The sequence below is a fragment of the Sphaeramia orbicularis genome, chromosome 6, assembly GCF_902148855.1.
Source record: "Sphaeramia orbicularis chromosome 6, fSphaOr1.1, whole genome shotgun sequence".
Classification (NCBI taxonomy): domain Eukaryota; kingdom Metazoa; phylum Chordata; class Actinopteri; order Kurtiformes; family Apogonidae; genus Sphaeramia; species Sphaeramia orbicularis.
The window spans coordinates 25,148,361-25,165,109 of record NC_043962.1 but is presented as its reverse complement, the minus strand read 5'-3'; the positions used below and the strand labels follow the sequence as shown (position 1 = coordinate 25,165,109).

Sequence of the window (16,749 nt, the reverse complement as noted above, 5' to 3'; positions counted from 1 at the left end):
TGGATATGGGCAATCACCAAAAAAAAAGTGACCTACAAATGCTTTTACCATCATTTATGCAACTCTAATCAATGATTCAAGTTGTTTCTGTTTTAAATGAGCTACACAGCATGACTTTACTTTTGGGTGAACTATACTGTGAGGTCTTGAGATCACTATCTATCTGACCACACAGTGATTTTAACAGATTAAGGCTGCACAGTGCGACTTAATGAGGTAAGTACTGAAGGCATCCACAGACCAGGAAGGGTGACAGTGTAATCCTCCAGCCAGCCTCGGGGACATCTCTGACACTTGGGTCCCAAATTCTCATCTTTTTTAATAACTGAGACAAGTCTTTTTTTTTTTTTTTTTTTAATATTTGATTTTTTCAAGAACAAGGTTACAGTTACAAACCAACAAGACAAAATCAAATCAAGGTGGAAAAAGCAAAATTGAAATGAACTCACAATGACAGGACAAAAGAAAGTGGAAAAATAAATAAATAAATGAATAAATAAAATACATTATGCAATAATCAAAGATACAGAGAGAGACAAACAGTAGCAGCACTACTCATAGTTCATGCCAAGTCAACCAAATACAAGGAAATCAGTCAACCTGGTGTGCTAGTAGATTTTCCATATAATTTAAAATTGGTTGCCATATTTTGTAAAAAGTCTTACTTCTTTTCTGTATCCAATAAGTTATTTTCTCTAGGGGCACACAGTTATTGATTTCACAAAGCCACATTTTAATTGGAAGGGGCATGTCTGATTGCCACTTGATTGCAATACATTTCTTAGCGATTATCAAACGGATTTCTGTAAGTTTCTTTGCATAATTTGTCTCAAGAACAACAGAGACAAGTCTAAGAATCAACTGTAATAGTTAGATGTTGGGAATTATCTAAGATGTCAGAATGGTTAAAATAAAGGGTAAGGGTATGATTCTTGCTTAGGGTGCTAGAGGTCCCAGGCGAGCCCTCTTTTTGGGGGTAACTGAGCAATGTAGAAGGTTGGAAAAGCAGCTTGTCACAGAAATGGCTGATATGCCCTTGAGCAAGGCACTTAACCCCCCATTTGCTCCCCAGACACCTGACATGGCAGCCCACTACTCCTAGTCTGCAGTATGTGGTGTTCCTGTATGTGCAGCTGGTGATGGGTTAAATGCACAGTCAAATTCAATGTGATACATGTCCACGTGTGTAAAACGCTGACAAATAAAGACTCTTTATCTTAAAAGTGGTAAATTACAGAGACAACAAATGTTATTTATGTGGCAGCTGTGGCTCATGATGTGGAAACAGGAAGGTTAGCTGTGTGAGTGCTTGTGGATGTGACTCATTGTAAAGGCTGTTTGATAACCGATTAAATAGAAAAGTGCTCTATAAAGTTAAAAGGAAACGCCACATCCACGTAACAACATAAAAACCTGATAAAGTGTTAATTCTTGTGAAAGCAGCTACATGTCATCTTAAGTTTCTCCCATAAATTATCTGCCTGTCCGGTCCATTAGCAGCAGAAAAGACAACTGTGCTGCTCAGTGTGTTGATCAGCGTCTGGTGTAGCTGGTGCCTGGGTGACATTGAGAAATTACCCCTGTACTGAGGTGTTTCCTGTGGTGATGGAAATCAGGCCTGATAGGCTGAAAAGCACCTTTATTAGTCTGCAGTGCTGACTGACGCAGGACGACAGTGGGGGTCATGATGATGCGCACACACTGAGATGGTGTGTAGTGCTTTGTATGCAGTATGTGCAGCTGTATGTGGAGGTAAAGAATGACCAGAGTAAACAGTCTGGCTCTTGAAGGTGTCAGCGCTCACTGACCATCAGAGGACATTCTCCTCAATGAGCACCGGCCTCATCGCTACAAATAACCTTGTTCTTAGAGGTAGTAGACAGAGGAGAGGAGTGAGGGTGGAGAGGAGAGAGGGGAGGGCTCATGCTGAACTTCAGTAATTTTATCACTGCAAAAATCAAACTCTTACCAAGTGTATTTTTCTCATTTCTAATCAAAATACCTCATCATACTTAAAATAAGACATAATCCCCTAAAGAGTAACTTTTCAATGAGACATAAGAACTTATTTTTAGACAATAGATCTTGAAAATATTATTTCAGGAAATCTTACCAAGATAATATTCACTTATTCCATTGGCAGATTTTTTTTTTTGCTTGAATTAAGCAAAAAAAATCTTGAATTAAGCAAAAAAAATCTGGCAATGGAACAAGTGAAAATTATCTTGGTAAAAATTTCTTGAAATAAGATTTTCAAGCTCTGTTGTTTAAAAATAAGTTCTTATATCTCACTGAAAAGTTACTCTTTAGGTGATTATATCTTATTTTAAGTGTGAAATATTTTGACTAGAAATGAGAAAAATACACTTGGTAAGATTTAGATCACAGGTGTCAAACATGCAGCCCGGGGGCCAAAACTGGCTCACCAAAGGATCTCATTTTGCCCATGGGATAAATTTGTGAAATGCAAAAATTATACTGAAGATATTAACAGTCAAGGATGTTAAAATCATTTTAGGTCAATTCAATCTGAAGTGGGTCAGACCAGTAAAATACTATCATAATAACCTATAAATAATGAAAAAAGTTATCTTGTTCTCTTTGTTTCAGTGTAAACAAAGTAAAATTACACAAAAATGTTTACATTTACAGACTAGCCTTTTACAAAAAATGTGAATAACCTGAATAAATAAGAACAGCCTGAAATGTCTTAAGAAAAGTATGTGGAATTTTACCAATATTCTGCCTGTTCCTAAATGTTTTGTGTATTTGTAGATCCACTGTGATCTGTACGTTGTGATGCACATGTATAAATGATAAACTATGGTGCAATATTTTTAAAACTGCACTTATTTTTCTTAAGAATTTCCAGGTTGTTCATATATTTTATGTTATGTTCAAGTACAGTTCGTAGCTGTAAATATTTTCATTATGAAATGTTACTTTTTTCACTCAAAAACATAGAGAAAACTTTGGAGTTGATATTATTTAGAAGTTTTTATCCTATTATTTTACTGGTCCAGCCCACTATATATCATATTAGGCCGTATGTGGCCCCTGGACTAAAATGAGTTTGACACCCCTGATTTAGATTTTTGCAGTGATGGCACTGATCAAGCTTTTTTTTACATAATAAAATTATTTTGACTGTATACAAATACAAAGAGCTCAAAAATATAGCTACAGATTTGTACTGTGAGCTATAATTTAATTTTCTTTTTGGTATTTGGAAAAAAACATGTTTAAGATCTTGTAAGAAAGTCAAAGTTTCACTATCAATACTGCTATTGAACATATTTACATGTAAAGTAAAACTAGAAGCACAAATATAAATGGATTCAGAAGAACCTCGTTTTCTGATTAACTGAGGGGATCGTATGAAGAGAGGAAAAGAGATGAGATGACACCTGTCCAGGACTTAACACAGAAAGCACTTTGCAAACATAACCAGTTCATTAATCATGTTCAATATTTGCTATTTTCATTTCATAAAATTCATATCTTTCCCTTGCAGTTTCTTTCATCTGTGGAACAACATTAATCCAGCGTGCCAATCAAACTGCAGGGAGCGCGGAACCACATCAAAGCATGTCAGCCAGCCCTTTAACAAGAGCAAGCCAGCAGGCAAATCACCCCTTTAAGGAGAGGGTCCCTGGGGGATGATGTATTTCTCTCTCTCTCTCTGTTTCTATCATATATAGAAGCAAGTGCACAAAGCTCAACAGAGACTGATGTGTAACTCTCCCATTATTCATTTATCAGCTCAGCCCATTAAGTCTCCACACACAAACAGAATAATCAATTGGACACGAGTAAAAATAAACACTGTACTGTACATGCATATAACATGTAAGTATAAGCAACGTGAGTTTGTGCACAAAGACAAAAAATGAATTCCAGCTTTATCATCCATCACTGAACTTCACTAAAAAATCCTCAAATAAACTGTTATCACTCATCTTCCTCTGTGAGTAAATGAAGGTTAAATTCGCTTATAAATAGCCATGAAGACGATACGATCTGCAACCTATAAACATGATTTACGGACAACTGACACTTCTTGGATGCAAATTGAAACCAAACACAGATGGATGTGGGAGAATTTGGGAGCTTGAAAGAAACCATCGCACATGATTGAGCTGAATGTTCGTTTGGAGGTGCAGATATTTGTTCCTGTGTATTAATAGCGATAGGTCCATCTAACTGCACATTGTCGATAATTCGAACTCTGTTAAAACACCACATTGGGAACCATGTTGTTTGAGCCAAAAGGTTATAAAATTGTGAAAGTACTGATGGGTGTCAGGAGACGCTTCTGTCTGTCTGGCAAACACACACAGCTGTCACACTCCTGTTCCTTCATGTTGGACTGAGAACTGTTTTTCTTTTTCAACACTTCACTCTGTAGTTTATACAAATTATAAAGAGGAAAAAAATCATTTACTGCAACTAAATGACAGGAACAGGCTTTTAAAAGCTCTTTTTCACACCAACAGAAACACTCACTAAGGACAAGTTATTGATTTGTCTAATGTTTCACAAAGATCTGTCCCACAGGCAAAATACAAACTGCTAGTAAAAAAAATATGTACCTGGTAAAAATGTATGTAGTTATTTAAAAATGTACCATAAATGATTTTTTTTTTTTTAAATATTGAAGACACATGTACATGTGCCAATATACAGTATCTTCTAAAAGGTTTCTAGTTTAAGGCTAGTTAAACTCAGACATTTTTATGCTAATTCAAATAAACATAAGACGAATTTTACAAAGAGCAAAATTAAGGAAAAATGACATGATGTACAGTTTTAACTCTGTTTAATGAGACACACAGTAAATATATTTTTTTTTGGCCCTTAGACTGCTGTCCTAATCAACAAGATATTAATGCAACTGGTAAATTAAATAATATAAAACCAGTTTGACCTGCTGGGATGTTGATGTCAGTCAGATCAAAATATGTATGTATTTTTAAGATTTTGACAAGACTGATTTAAGACATTTTAACATCGACTACTGAATATTCCCTTACCCTCCCTTACAGTGGCTGCAAAAAATCTAAAAGACATTTGATAGAAGTGGTGTTTTTTATTTTATTGCATTCATTCTTTATTTATCTAGGAAGAGTCGATAGAGATATAACATTTCTTCTTCAAGGAGAAATGCTTGTTTTATTCATTTCAGGGTTTTTATTTAAGGGGATATTGACTCTTTTCCTCACTCAAACACAGTGATGCATCTAAATGCTGGATGTCACCCACTTGCTCTGAGCTACAGTGGGAACATGGTGAACAGCACAGAGGTGACCTGCTCCACTGGTAAATGACTCATTCTATGGTAAAAAAAAAAAAAAAAAAAAAAAAAGTCTGATTTTTGTCTGATTACATACTGATGAAAGCATAACTATGAACACAATGCTCCATGTCTGCAATTACATCCCCCTAAATTGTTCACACTGGACTTTTACAGTCTTACATTTTGTTGAATGAATTTAATGGCTTGTATTTTAAGACAGGAACACAACCTGTTGATGTACTTTTATTTAATTAAACACTTAAGTTACACACATTAAACCTGCATGCTGTTGCAGATAGCCGTAGTCTGTGATGTACTTGCTGAAAAATGCTTGTTAACATTTAATTTAAACTACAGTTTCCATGATGGCCATTAAAATCGTGTGTATCAGGCTTAGAATGACTCATTTTACATGAATTTCCTCCTATCATCATGATAGCCATCTTCATTACTGCGATCATTATCAGCGGTGTCCATCATCCCTATCACCCTCCACTATCCTAAGCATCTTGGCCACATTCCTCATCAACATCTTTATCTTCTCCTCCCCTGTAGTCTCTGGAGAAGGATTCCCTGTAGGAGGCTACGAAGCTGCGGGGCAACACACGTCCAGAGTACAGCGGATGAGAAGTGACAGAAGCTGCATGTATTTATAGGCTATCTGAGTAGAGAAACGTGCTGCTCACGGTTGCAGCTATTTATAGCACCTTTTACTGATGCCTCTGAGTAGAGTGGAGGAGAAGAGATGGTTCTCAAGGGAATGACTTATGAGGCTCCCTCATATCTCCTTCTACCCTCATTCAGTGCACGTTCGCCCTTCTGCTCCTACCGTCTCATCCCTCCATCCTCTCCCATCGACTCTCGCCTTCTCAATTTCCATCCTCTGCCCGCTCTCCTCCTTCCCTCCTCATCTCCCCTGCTGATCTCCTCCTCTTTACCACCTCTCCTCTTGTCTTCCCTTTTTGTATCTTCTCCCAGAGCCTCTTTGCTCATGTCTACATCCATCATCTTCCCTCCCCTCTCTTTTTCTCTGTTTACTATACCCCCACCTCCCCTCTTCTCCCTATATTCTCCCTCCTTATTCTCCCTCTTATTCTCCCTCCTTTAGCCCAGTTTCACCATCTTCCACTCTCTCCTTCATTCGTATTAAAGAGGTGCTCACGCTGTTCATCTGCAGAGAAAAAAACACATCTGAAACTCTAAATTTCTCAACAGCAGGTGCTCCAGAAGTAGCTCAGAATCATTTGCTAAAGTGTCGAAGCGATCCCTGTAAATGAAGTGAAATGGTGCCAGCCTATTTCTAATCTCAGAAGACTTGAGACGTAGTCAGGCTATCAAACTTTGACAACCTTATCAAACCTTTCAACCTGCGAACCGTGATGCTTCTCTCTTTTCTGAAGTTTTATTCCCCTCGCATGTCTTTTAAATTCTCTTTGTCTGCCTTTTTGTTCCCTTCTGCTCGACTTATGGCAGCTATTGATTCGATTTTGCAAGTTTCTCTGGTTTCAACATTTTCCTCGTGTCCTTAAAGTGGCAGCTCTGCTCGGGTTTGGCATGTTTATGCTGAAGTGTGAAAGCATGTGAAAAAGAAACATGCAAATAAGTAAACATTTGCATACAAACAGTTACGCAAACACAAAGATGCACACAGCAGGCAGCCCAGAGGCAACAAAACAACATGGTGGAATTATTACCATGCTATTTTATCATATTCAAGTCATTTTTTTTGGGAGGGGGAGAGAGAGAATGGCCAATCCTTGAGCTGAATGATGTAACAGGATGCAGGAGTTGATGTCAGCATGTGAGCCTTCTAGCTGTATGAACACACACACACACACACACACACTCACACACACCTCCTCCCACGTCCTTCAGTGTGACAGCATGTTGTGATGCAGAGTGGCGTCTGCTTGTCAAGCTGACAGACTCACACTGACAGCATGGTCAGAGCTCCACAGACAAGGGAGAAAAACACTGATTTTATAACGCTCCAAACCACAACAACAAACAGCCTCCAGGGTGCGAGCAGCTCAGCACTTAGGACCATCTCCCCATTTTTGTTTTTTAGCCGTCTGATGCCGTTGTCACCCTGATGCTTGAGCAACGCCCGCTTCTGTAAAATCTGTCAGGAAGTCAAGCGGTGAAATTTCAGCTGATGATTAACAATTTGTCTTTTTCCGTTCATTTTGATGCCACAGGCATAAAGCTTCAGAAAACCTTAACTACTGTGACAACAGCGAAAAGGCAGTTTGTTATCAATGTAATGTGTAAAGCGATAAAGGTGAAGTGAGTAAATATGAGGCAAAAATGTACAAATGTAATGGTTATCTGTGTGTGATTTGTGCATATATGAAATTTGCATCACTTCTCAGTTAACGATAGCTAGTGTTGGACAGTGTCACCGCTGTAGAAGAGCAGAGAAGAAGTATTTCTACAACTCAAAAGGAAACATAAGTAGTTTTTGGAACACAATCTCAAATATTATCATAAAATATTTGCAGAAAAATCCTATTTGTGTTTCAAAAGGTGTGGCTGCATCAGACAGACAAACAATTGCACATGTTTTTTTTTTTATTGTTAAAAGTGAAAGCAAACAAAATACATTCATGATGTGTTTCATTATCTTACTGAAACATCCACTTTTGACTTCGATGGAACAGAGCAGGTGCAGAAGGGAGCATGTGGGTTTAGAGAATGAAATAATACTTGATAGAGTTCAGTGATATAAGAGTGATTCTCAATGCAATATATCACAAATGTATGGCCCAAAAACATTTTTCCACCACTGTACTTTTGTGGAAAATCCAACTCATGACCTCTACATAAAAATAAGTATAATGTGACTGTCATCAGATGTTTGCACTGAGACAGTTAATAGATTAGTAATGTTTTAAGTTAATGTCAAAGGACTGGCTCCAGCACAAATAGACCCCAAACATAAACCACAACCACAGAAAATGTTCTATAGTGCACCTTTAATGTAGAACTAAGCTGTATTTAACAATGTAAGTGTTGTAACAGCATTTAATAATGTTTGACACTGAACCTAAAGTATATACATCTGATGTTGAACAACAATGTGGAAGCAATAAGAACATATGAAAAGGTCACATGTGCTATTTAATTGAGTTTCTACAGAAAATCACATACCTCACCTATAATTATATCCAAAGCTGCAATAGAAGAATAACAATAGTTTAATTATACACCTACAGTACATCTAATGAACAGGGCAAGTCACTTATTGGTCCTGAAAGCTGGAATAGCTTTATTTCTGAATACATTTATATTTGCCTCTTGGGCTTTGCAAACTAAAATCGCACAGTGCAGATTTGACATCAATCATTTAACTACAACAAAAATAAATTGATTTGTTTATGCAAATAGGTAAGAGCCTTCCAACGGCTAATTGCTGCAGTGCTTAACATTTTTTAGCTGCAACATGTTGTTTAATCATAACTGATGCAGTGAGTAGCTCCACATTTCTTAAACAACCATCAGTTTGATAGAGAGCATAAAGATTGTATTGTAACACATAAGGACTGTGTACAATGGAAAAGGTCATGTGGTCTGAGGAGTCCAGACTGACCCTGTTCTAGAGTGATGGGTGCATCAGGGTGAGAAGAGAGGAGGATGAAGTGATTACCCATCATGCATAGTGTCTAAGTATAAGCCTGTAGGGACAGTGTTAAGATCAGGGTTGATTCAGTTGGTCAGGTCTACATTCAGTGACATGTGTCCAAAAAATTATGGAAATAACAAATTATCTTACTGAAATAATACCACAACAAATGTATGCCATAATCATAGCTTAAGGTGGTCCAAAAAACATGAGAGCATAGGACTGTTTTTGGCCAGGCTGTGTGCACTTTATAAAAGGATTAGTAATAACAAGTGGTTCCAGGCACAACAAACCCCACCCCTCACATGTACTGTAGCTTATTTTGGCATGGATCCAACTGATGTCATCATGTCTACACATGTGGTGATGTCAGCATATCAATTGCCTCTCTCTCTCTCTCTCTCTCTCTCTCTCTCTCTCTCTCTCTCTCTCTCTATATATATATATATATATATATATATATATATATATATAAAATTCATAAAAAATTTGAACTTTGACCTTCTTTTCCCAACATGTAACCATATCTATTCTGGGTCACTGGCAATCTATAAACCCAATTCAGTATGAATTTAACCAATAGTTTTGCTGCTACAGATGTGAAATTTTATCACATTATAAGTAAATGAGATTTTTTTTTTTAATTCAGAAAAAATTTATACTTTAACCTACTTTTCCTAAAATGTAATGACATGTATTCTGGGTCACTGGGAATCTATAAACCCAGTTTGGTATGAATTCAACCAATAGTTTTGCTGCTACAAACATGTAAAATTTTGCCCATTAAAAGTGAATGGGAAAAAAAAGATTTTAAAAATTCATTAAAAATTTGAACTTTGACCTAGTGTTCCCAAAATGTAATCAGATCTATTCTGGGTCACTGGCAATCTATAAACCCAGTCTGATATGAATTCAACCAATTGTTTTGCTGCTAGAGTGTTAACAATCAAACATACAAACAAACAAACAAACCGAACAAAAAACAATACCCCTTGCCTCCCCTTCGGGGGGCGAGGTAATTACAGTTACTAATACAAGTTAAGCACCTCAAAATGATGTAGGAACAACAAAAAAGATGAAGAAAAATTATTTAAATCTCAAATTATGTATTTTGGTGATGAAATCTGTTTCTGTCAGTTTCAACCAGCTGTTTTTATGCAGGTAAATGCAGATAAGTATCATGATTTGACATGAAAAAAACTGCTCAGATAATTGTGATAAGGAGATTAGGTAATAAATGTACCCTCCTGGTATGCAACATCCTCATATAAATAACAGATGACCTTCTGACCAAAGCCAAATTAAACTGTAATTGTATTTATTTTATTCTGGGTGCACAATAATATGTTAATCTCAAAACTAGGAAACATGTTTGTGTTTGAACGTGCTGTCCCTGGACAGGTTAACATTATCTAAAGTTATTTTATGGAAAAAGATGTAAGTAGTGACATAAACCAACTCAGTGTTTTACATTCACAGATTTAAAATTACATTCCAGTACAACATATGCAGCACTAATGACAAGAACAGATGTAGGCCATACGTCACACAGATATTCAGTATATGAGTCAAAGCTGCGCTGAAGGAGGTCTATGATTTGGATTTTCTATAATCTTCATTACGCTGTATCAGCTTTGTTAAGTGATAGGCAGTTAATTATGGGAATGTCATTACTGCTCACACACACCACACACAATAAGTGTCTTTCCATTCTGTAAAAGGCTGGAAGGCAGCTATAATTGAAACATGGTGACAAATCTATGGCTCCTACTCCAACAAAACAGGCCTGTGCGGTACTTTGGCCGCGACAAGGTTGAAGTATTCAAGGACCTGCAGTGTTGAACCTCAGCCAGACCCCATCACCTCAGCTGTCACCCTGTCAGTCCACTACTACACCACCAAGAGGCCAGGAAAGGTCAGGGGAAAAAAAGAAGAGGGAGGAGAGAGGGCCGTCTGGAGGTAAAATTGAAAATGCACTGGTGTGGGGTGGTGACCAAAAGAAATCAAAGAGTAAGGAGAAGGGTGAGGTATATAAGGGTGGACAAAGAGATGAAGGCGGCAGGAGAGAGAGCAGAGCAGTAAGAGGGAGAGAAGCTCAGAACTGTGCAGCTGTGAGGGCAAATTAAACAATCACTTCTGTGTCAGCGGCTCAACACACCGGCAAAGGACATCTAGTATAGAAAAGTGCTCAGCCGATGCAAAAACAACTGTCACTGATGTCACGTTCTAGCTTTGCTTTCACTATACTTACAGCAGAAACAGAACAGACCCTTAAAAATATGCAATGCACAACAACATTAGATTACACTGTGATGACAATATGACTGAACTGGCACCAGTTAATGCGATGACGGCTGAGGCCTCCAGCTCCAGCTGATAGGTCAAACGTTCACATGCTGAGTCAATCGATCAATGAATCAAACATGATTTGTGCTGCTAAAGGGCTTCACAAGTAATTGATAAGCTGATAATAAGATCAAAAAGCGGGACTTCATGTTAACTTAGTTTCATTGACTTTGACAATTGATGTCGTTCAAGGATTGTATAGTTTCAGAAAATGGAACCATCAATCAGTCAATTATGGAAATAACATTGATGGATGACCAATAGAAGAGTAACAGGCTTTTGTTGTTAAAACCACAATTAACCAAAAATCTGCCTTTCAACTATCTGGCAAAAAGATCCAATGACAATGTAAAATGTAGGTGACACCATAACATGTTTTTCTCTAGTTATTGTCTGGTTTCTGGAGGCTTAGACTGTGTGTGATGGGTTTTTATTGCTTTATGCATTTTTGTATCATTTTAGATTCACAATTTTTACAATGATATTATCTAGCTGAAGTGAATACTAGCCTGCATTTTTCCATCTGGACATACATTTATGACAGCTGCAGTGATTCCATACATTACACAGACTGTGGCCTAATTTGTCACACTGGTCTTTTTTAATGAAGCAAGAACATTTTTACATAACAGCATAACTCTAAAGCATCTGTGTTCACTGGACTTCAGTAAAACAAAACATAAACAGTTCCAGTTGATACAGACTAAATCCAGACACTTCAGAGATTCTACCTGTGCTACATAAATGTTACAAACCCATGGATTAGTACATCACTCTCCCTAACATGCTGTAATTACACTGGCAATTCTGACATCTAAACATGACAGAAATAATAATTTTATATTCATTGTGACAAATTATTATTATCATGATTATTATGTTGACAGAAAATATTTATCATTATAACATTTAACACTATTTCACAACAATTAAAAAGAAAGAAAATAAAGTAAGAATGAATGAGTGAGAACCCATGTCTGTAACTGTATTGTGAATGCATGGCACATGTAAACAAATTGTTACGATCCCTTGTATTTCACCAATTATTTTCAGTATATTTTGCTGTTTTTGAGCATGTTCATATCGCAATGACAATAAACATCCAATTTAATTGATCACTGCCAATTCAACCACAAAAGGCCAGTTAGTCTTTTTCTTTAAAACACAAGGCGTGACATCTGAGAGTTATTAACAGAAGACGCTGAAACATGTCAGAGTCGTATAAATCCCCTGAACAACCATCAAATCAGCGTACCAGCCACATGCTGCATGAAAGGAATGAGGTGCAGTCTGCAGTCAAACATCAGAGCTGCTTCCGTCTCTAGAGAAGCTGATTCACAAGCTGCTTGGTGTATTGACAGCAGGCAGAGCTGCTGGTGATGGCATTCCCTCAATGTCAATCATGGCAATGACACTCACCCCCACCCACCAACAACAAGCAACAGGCAAACACAGAGACAGCATAAGCACTTAGTGAAGACACACACATCCACGTGGGCATTGTGTGTCTGAGCGACGACGTGTGTGTACAGTTTTCCCATTCTCACACAGGTGAAGAGCAAACATGTTTTTAATAGAGTGATGTGTGGTTATCTTTATATATGTGTCTGCGGTGCATGACTAGAGAGAGCGGAAGGGGGTAGGGCGTCACGGCAACGCAAGCCTCGAGACAAGAGGGTGGTTGCCGTGGAAACCTCAGGCTGAGAGCTCAGTAGCCGGACGATTGAGGGAAGAGAAGGAGCAATATATGGTGAGAGACAGAGAGGAAGACAAGAGCATTTGTATAATGAAAATACGAGGACAACATCCTGAGGGCGAAGGAGGAAAACCTAAAACAAAGAATAGGAAGGAAATGACCTAGAGGAGAGACAAATGAAATGAAAAGACAATAAAAAAGAGGATTGTAGAACATAGCATGTCAGAGGAGAGGAGGATGAGGAGGAGGAAGAGGAGATCAAGTGAACAGGACTCACAGGGAACAGTGCGGAGGTAGAGGTTGTCTCTGATGATCTGCTGGTGGTCGTGGTCCACTGAGCCCTTGGAGAAGCGCAGGTTGAGGTAGTGCCGCAAATCCTTGTCAACCACCCCCCCTGAGCACAAACAAAATAAGAGAGAGATTAGCACTGGTTTATTGCATTCATGATACACAATCTGAATACCTGGATTAAATGGTTTCCAAAGATGGAATCTGATTTTATTGTGTCTGGGTCTTTCATGAAAGTGACACTAGCTTCAACAAACAGTGGTCTGCAGGTGGGGTAATGATTATAAGTACATGCTGTGCAGCCAAATACCATTCACCCTAAGTCTTTATTTTTAATTCTCATGGCGACCTGATCCAACAATTGTCAGTATGTTACAGTGAATTTTCACATACATGTACAGTATGTACATGTACATAAAGGAGCAGTGACATCACACAAAACTGTTGGGTTTAAGTATTCCACTGTGAGCAAACATTAGAGCTCCAGTGAATCAACAAAACAGGTTGGAGTACTATAGGGATGGGAACCACAGAGTAACTCATGCTAGTATTGCAATATGTAGCACTCAATAACTTAGTATCGCACAGTGAGTGTACAATTTTCAATGCATTACATCTACGCAGGTTAACTGAAGTAGAAAAAATTACCCTTTAAAATGCAATAAAGAGGAATGATCTCAGTTGATTGTGGTATGAGTTTCACAGAATTAGTAAACAAGTCCTATCTTAATGTCTCTTTAACACCCAGATGCTGACTGTTACTTAATAAAAATACCAATATTTGATAAAGTAAAAATGACATGCCTGTGTCAGTATTTTAAGTTACTGCTACTGAGTATATACCACAAATGAGATTATTTTTCACACGTAAGGAAAAAATGGTAGGTGTTAGGTGAAAAAATATGATTTTGTGGCTGAATATGAGACAAAATGGCTCACTGAGGTTGAAAACTGATTTCCACACCAAAGCAAAGCAGCAAAGGCTACTAGACACACACATGCACACACACAGCAGGTTGGGTGACAAAGGCCTAGAGAGGACAGAGGCGGCTCACACCACCTCGTCTCCACTGCCGTCATTAAACCACTGAACTGAAACACCGTCAGATGAATGACAAACATCAGCAGGAGACTACAAACAGTCCAGCATATCTGTGCGGCACACATGCTGTATGATAATGTCCATGAATAGTTTCTCCTCCCTTCATCCCAAACCAAAGAAGCCCAGGAGGGTGAGAGGAGGGGAAGTTATTCTCCACACAGCATTCTGTATGCAAGACTATCACGTCCAACAGCGGAAGGGGATGAGGTTACATGCCATGCATTTACAAATGACAAACATGTCTTCTCACTCATGCATACTCTAGCAACCTCCTGCCAAACCGACTCCACAGTGTTTGGCCTACCGGTATCGAGATTAATGCAGTGTCTACCCATCATAGAGAACATGCAGCATACCATCAGAGAAGAAATTCTTTACATGGGCTCCCTCTGCACAAATCCACACTGTGCAGACATGTACATTCCTGACACAGGTCAAAGCCAGTCTGTGATTTAGCAATAATGAATCCTTTGGATAAAACATCTTATGTAAACTGACACCATTTTAGTGAGGCTGTGAGACACTGTGAATTTGTTCACAAATAGCAAGGAGAAAGACAGAGGGAGAGGAGAGGAGAGGAGAGGAGAGGAGAGGAGAGGAGAGGAGAGGAGAGGAGAGGAGAGGAGAGGAGAGGAGAGGAGAGGAGAGGAGAGGAGAGGAGAGGAGAGGAGAGGAGAGGAGAGGAGAGGAGAGGAGAGGAGAGGAGAGGAGAGGAGAGGAGAGGAGATCAAGAAAACAAAGGGAGGCTGGAAATCTTGATTAACATTAGCTGGACTGTCGCTGTGCTCAGCCCTACATGGGTAAAAATCACATCCCGCCAGATCATTGATGTGCACAGACACAAACATATTGTACATGCAAACCGACACAGATGTATGATCAGTGAAAGACGTGGAGAGGATGTCAGACAAAGGCAGCGCAGCCCAGGCACCTCATAGGCAGGTCCAGATGAAGGTAAAAGACGTTTTTTTCACCCCAAGTATACATCCACAGACAGCCTGTCCTCCCAGGCGTCCTCTAGCCTCACATCCTACCACCGCACATCTTCTGCCTTCTCGTTGAAACCTCACAGTCCTCCTGCTGCCTCTGCTTGTCAACCACTGCTCCACAGACACACACAACACACCACCAGCCGGATGCAGTCAATTTTAATCCAAAACAAGAAGCCAGAGACGGGGGGAAGGGGGATGTGGAGAGACCAGAGAGATGGAGAGAAACAACGACCGTCGGGAGAAAAGAGAGGAAAAGGAGATGTGCCAGTGGGAAGCCGGGCTCCAAACAACCTGCCAGCGGATTGGCCAGAGAGCTTCCACAGTCCTGCAGCAGCCTCTATCTGCTGCTGCTGTCACTGCACTGGAGTGTTTGTGCATTTGTATGGCTAGTGTCTGTGTGTGTGAGAGAGGGAGAGACAGAGAGAGAGACTATTAAGTAAGTGTGTGAAAGCGTTTGTAGATGTGTTCTTGTATTTCTGAGTGTGTGTGTGTTTGTGTGAATGCACCCAGATGCTCCCTGACATTCCTCAAATACTCAGTGTCTCGCCCACCAGATGCTCTCCCTGTTTGACCTTGTGTAAACGTCACCGACTAGAGAGAAATACTGTGAAACGCAGCAGCAGCATATGTCATACGGAGGTTACACACACTCATACACACACATAGAGAGCTGATGAGCTCACAGCTGTAGAAGCCAGTAAAGATGCCTTGAGCACTGTCTTAGGCAAGGATTGGTCTAAATATGAGGAATAAACAAACACCAACACAGAAACACACATTCATGATACGAGCACTGAGCTTAGGGCACAGCTTGAATGTGGAGGTTGGGTGTATTTAAAGAAGCTTTATTGGTGTAACTGTTCAAAATGAGCAAATTTAACAACCTCTGATGCTATAAACAGCACAGTTAACTTGTTATGCGGTTGAATGCTACGCTGAAATGAGAACAAAATTCCGTGGGAAGACACAGTTTTATGGATTTCCAAAAAATTTTGCATGTCTAGGGGAAAAGATAAACCACGATCAATCACAAACTCATTAAGTCACACAGCAATCAGTGCAGCCTCTGCTCAGTGGACCATTACATTTGTCCATGCAGGTCACATACTGAACTGACCAGAAACTGATTTATGGCTGAACAATTAATCAAAAATAATATTGAAATCCCAGCATTGCCAAGTGCAGTAGGAGTTCCAATTTGATGAAGGTAAAATGTGTCTCAACATACTTTGATAAATGAAGCATTGTGGTGCAACAGAGATGCTCTGGTCTATGAATTATATTCTCCAGATGTGAGGAAACATGCCTATTTGATGACTAGACTTGGAATAATATGAGATTTTAACATAGTGCTTGACTCAGCAATATCACTATTTCACAGTATCAAACACTTGCTGGTATCAATTA

The 16,749-nt window shown here is 39.0% G+C and overlaps 1 protein-coding gene across 6 annotated transcripts in view; it reads right to left on the bottom strand.

Annotated features, from left to right (window-relative positions):
- magi2b (membrane associated guanylate kinase, WW and PDZ domain containing 2b) overlaps nucleotides 1-16,749 on the bottom strand; it is a 105,469-nt gene that overhangs the window by 67,585 nt on the left and 21,135 nt on the right. For 5 of the 6 annotated variants that reach the window (XM_030135821.1, XM_030135823.1, XM_030135822.1 and 2 more), the window contains exon 2: nucleotides 13,238-13,354. In XM_030135821.1, the coding sequence (XP_029991681.1) occupies nucleotides 13,238-13,354 (117 nt within the window). Of the gene's footprint in view, nucleotides 1-13,237; nucleotides 13,355-15,281; nucleotides 15,631-16,749 lie in introns of those variants that run through there. The other variant, XM_030135819.1, reaches the window with a different exon arrangement.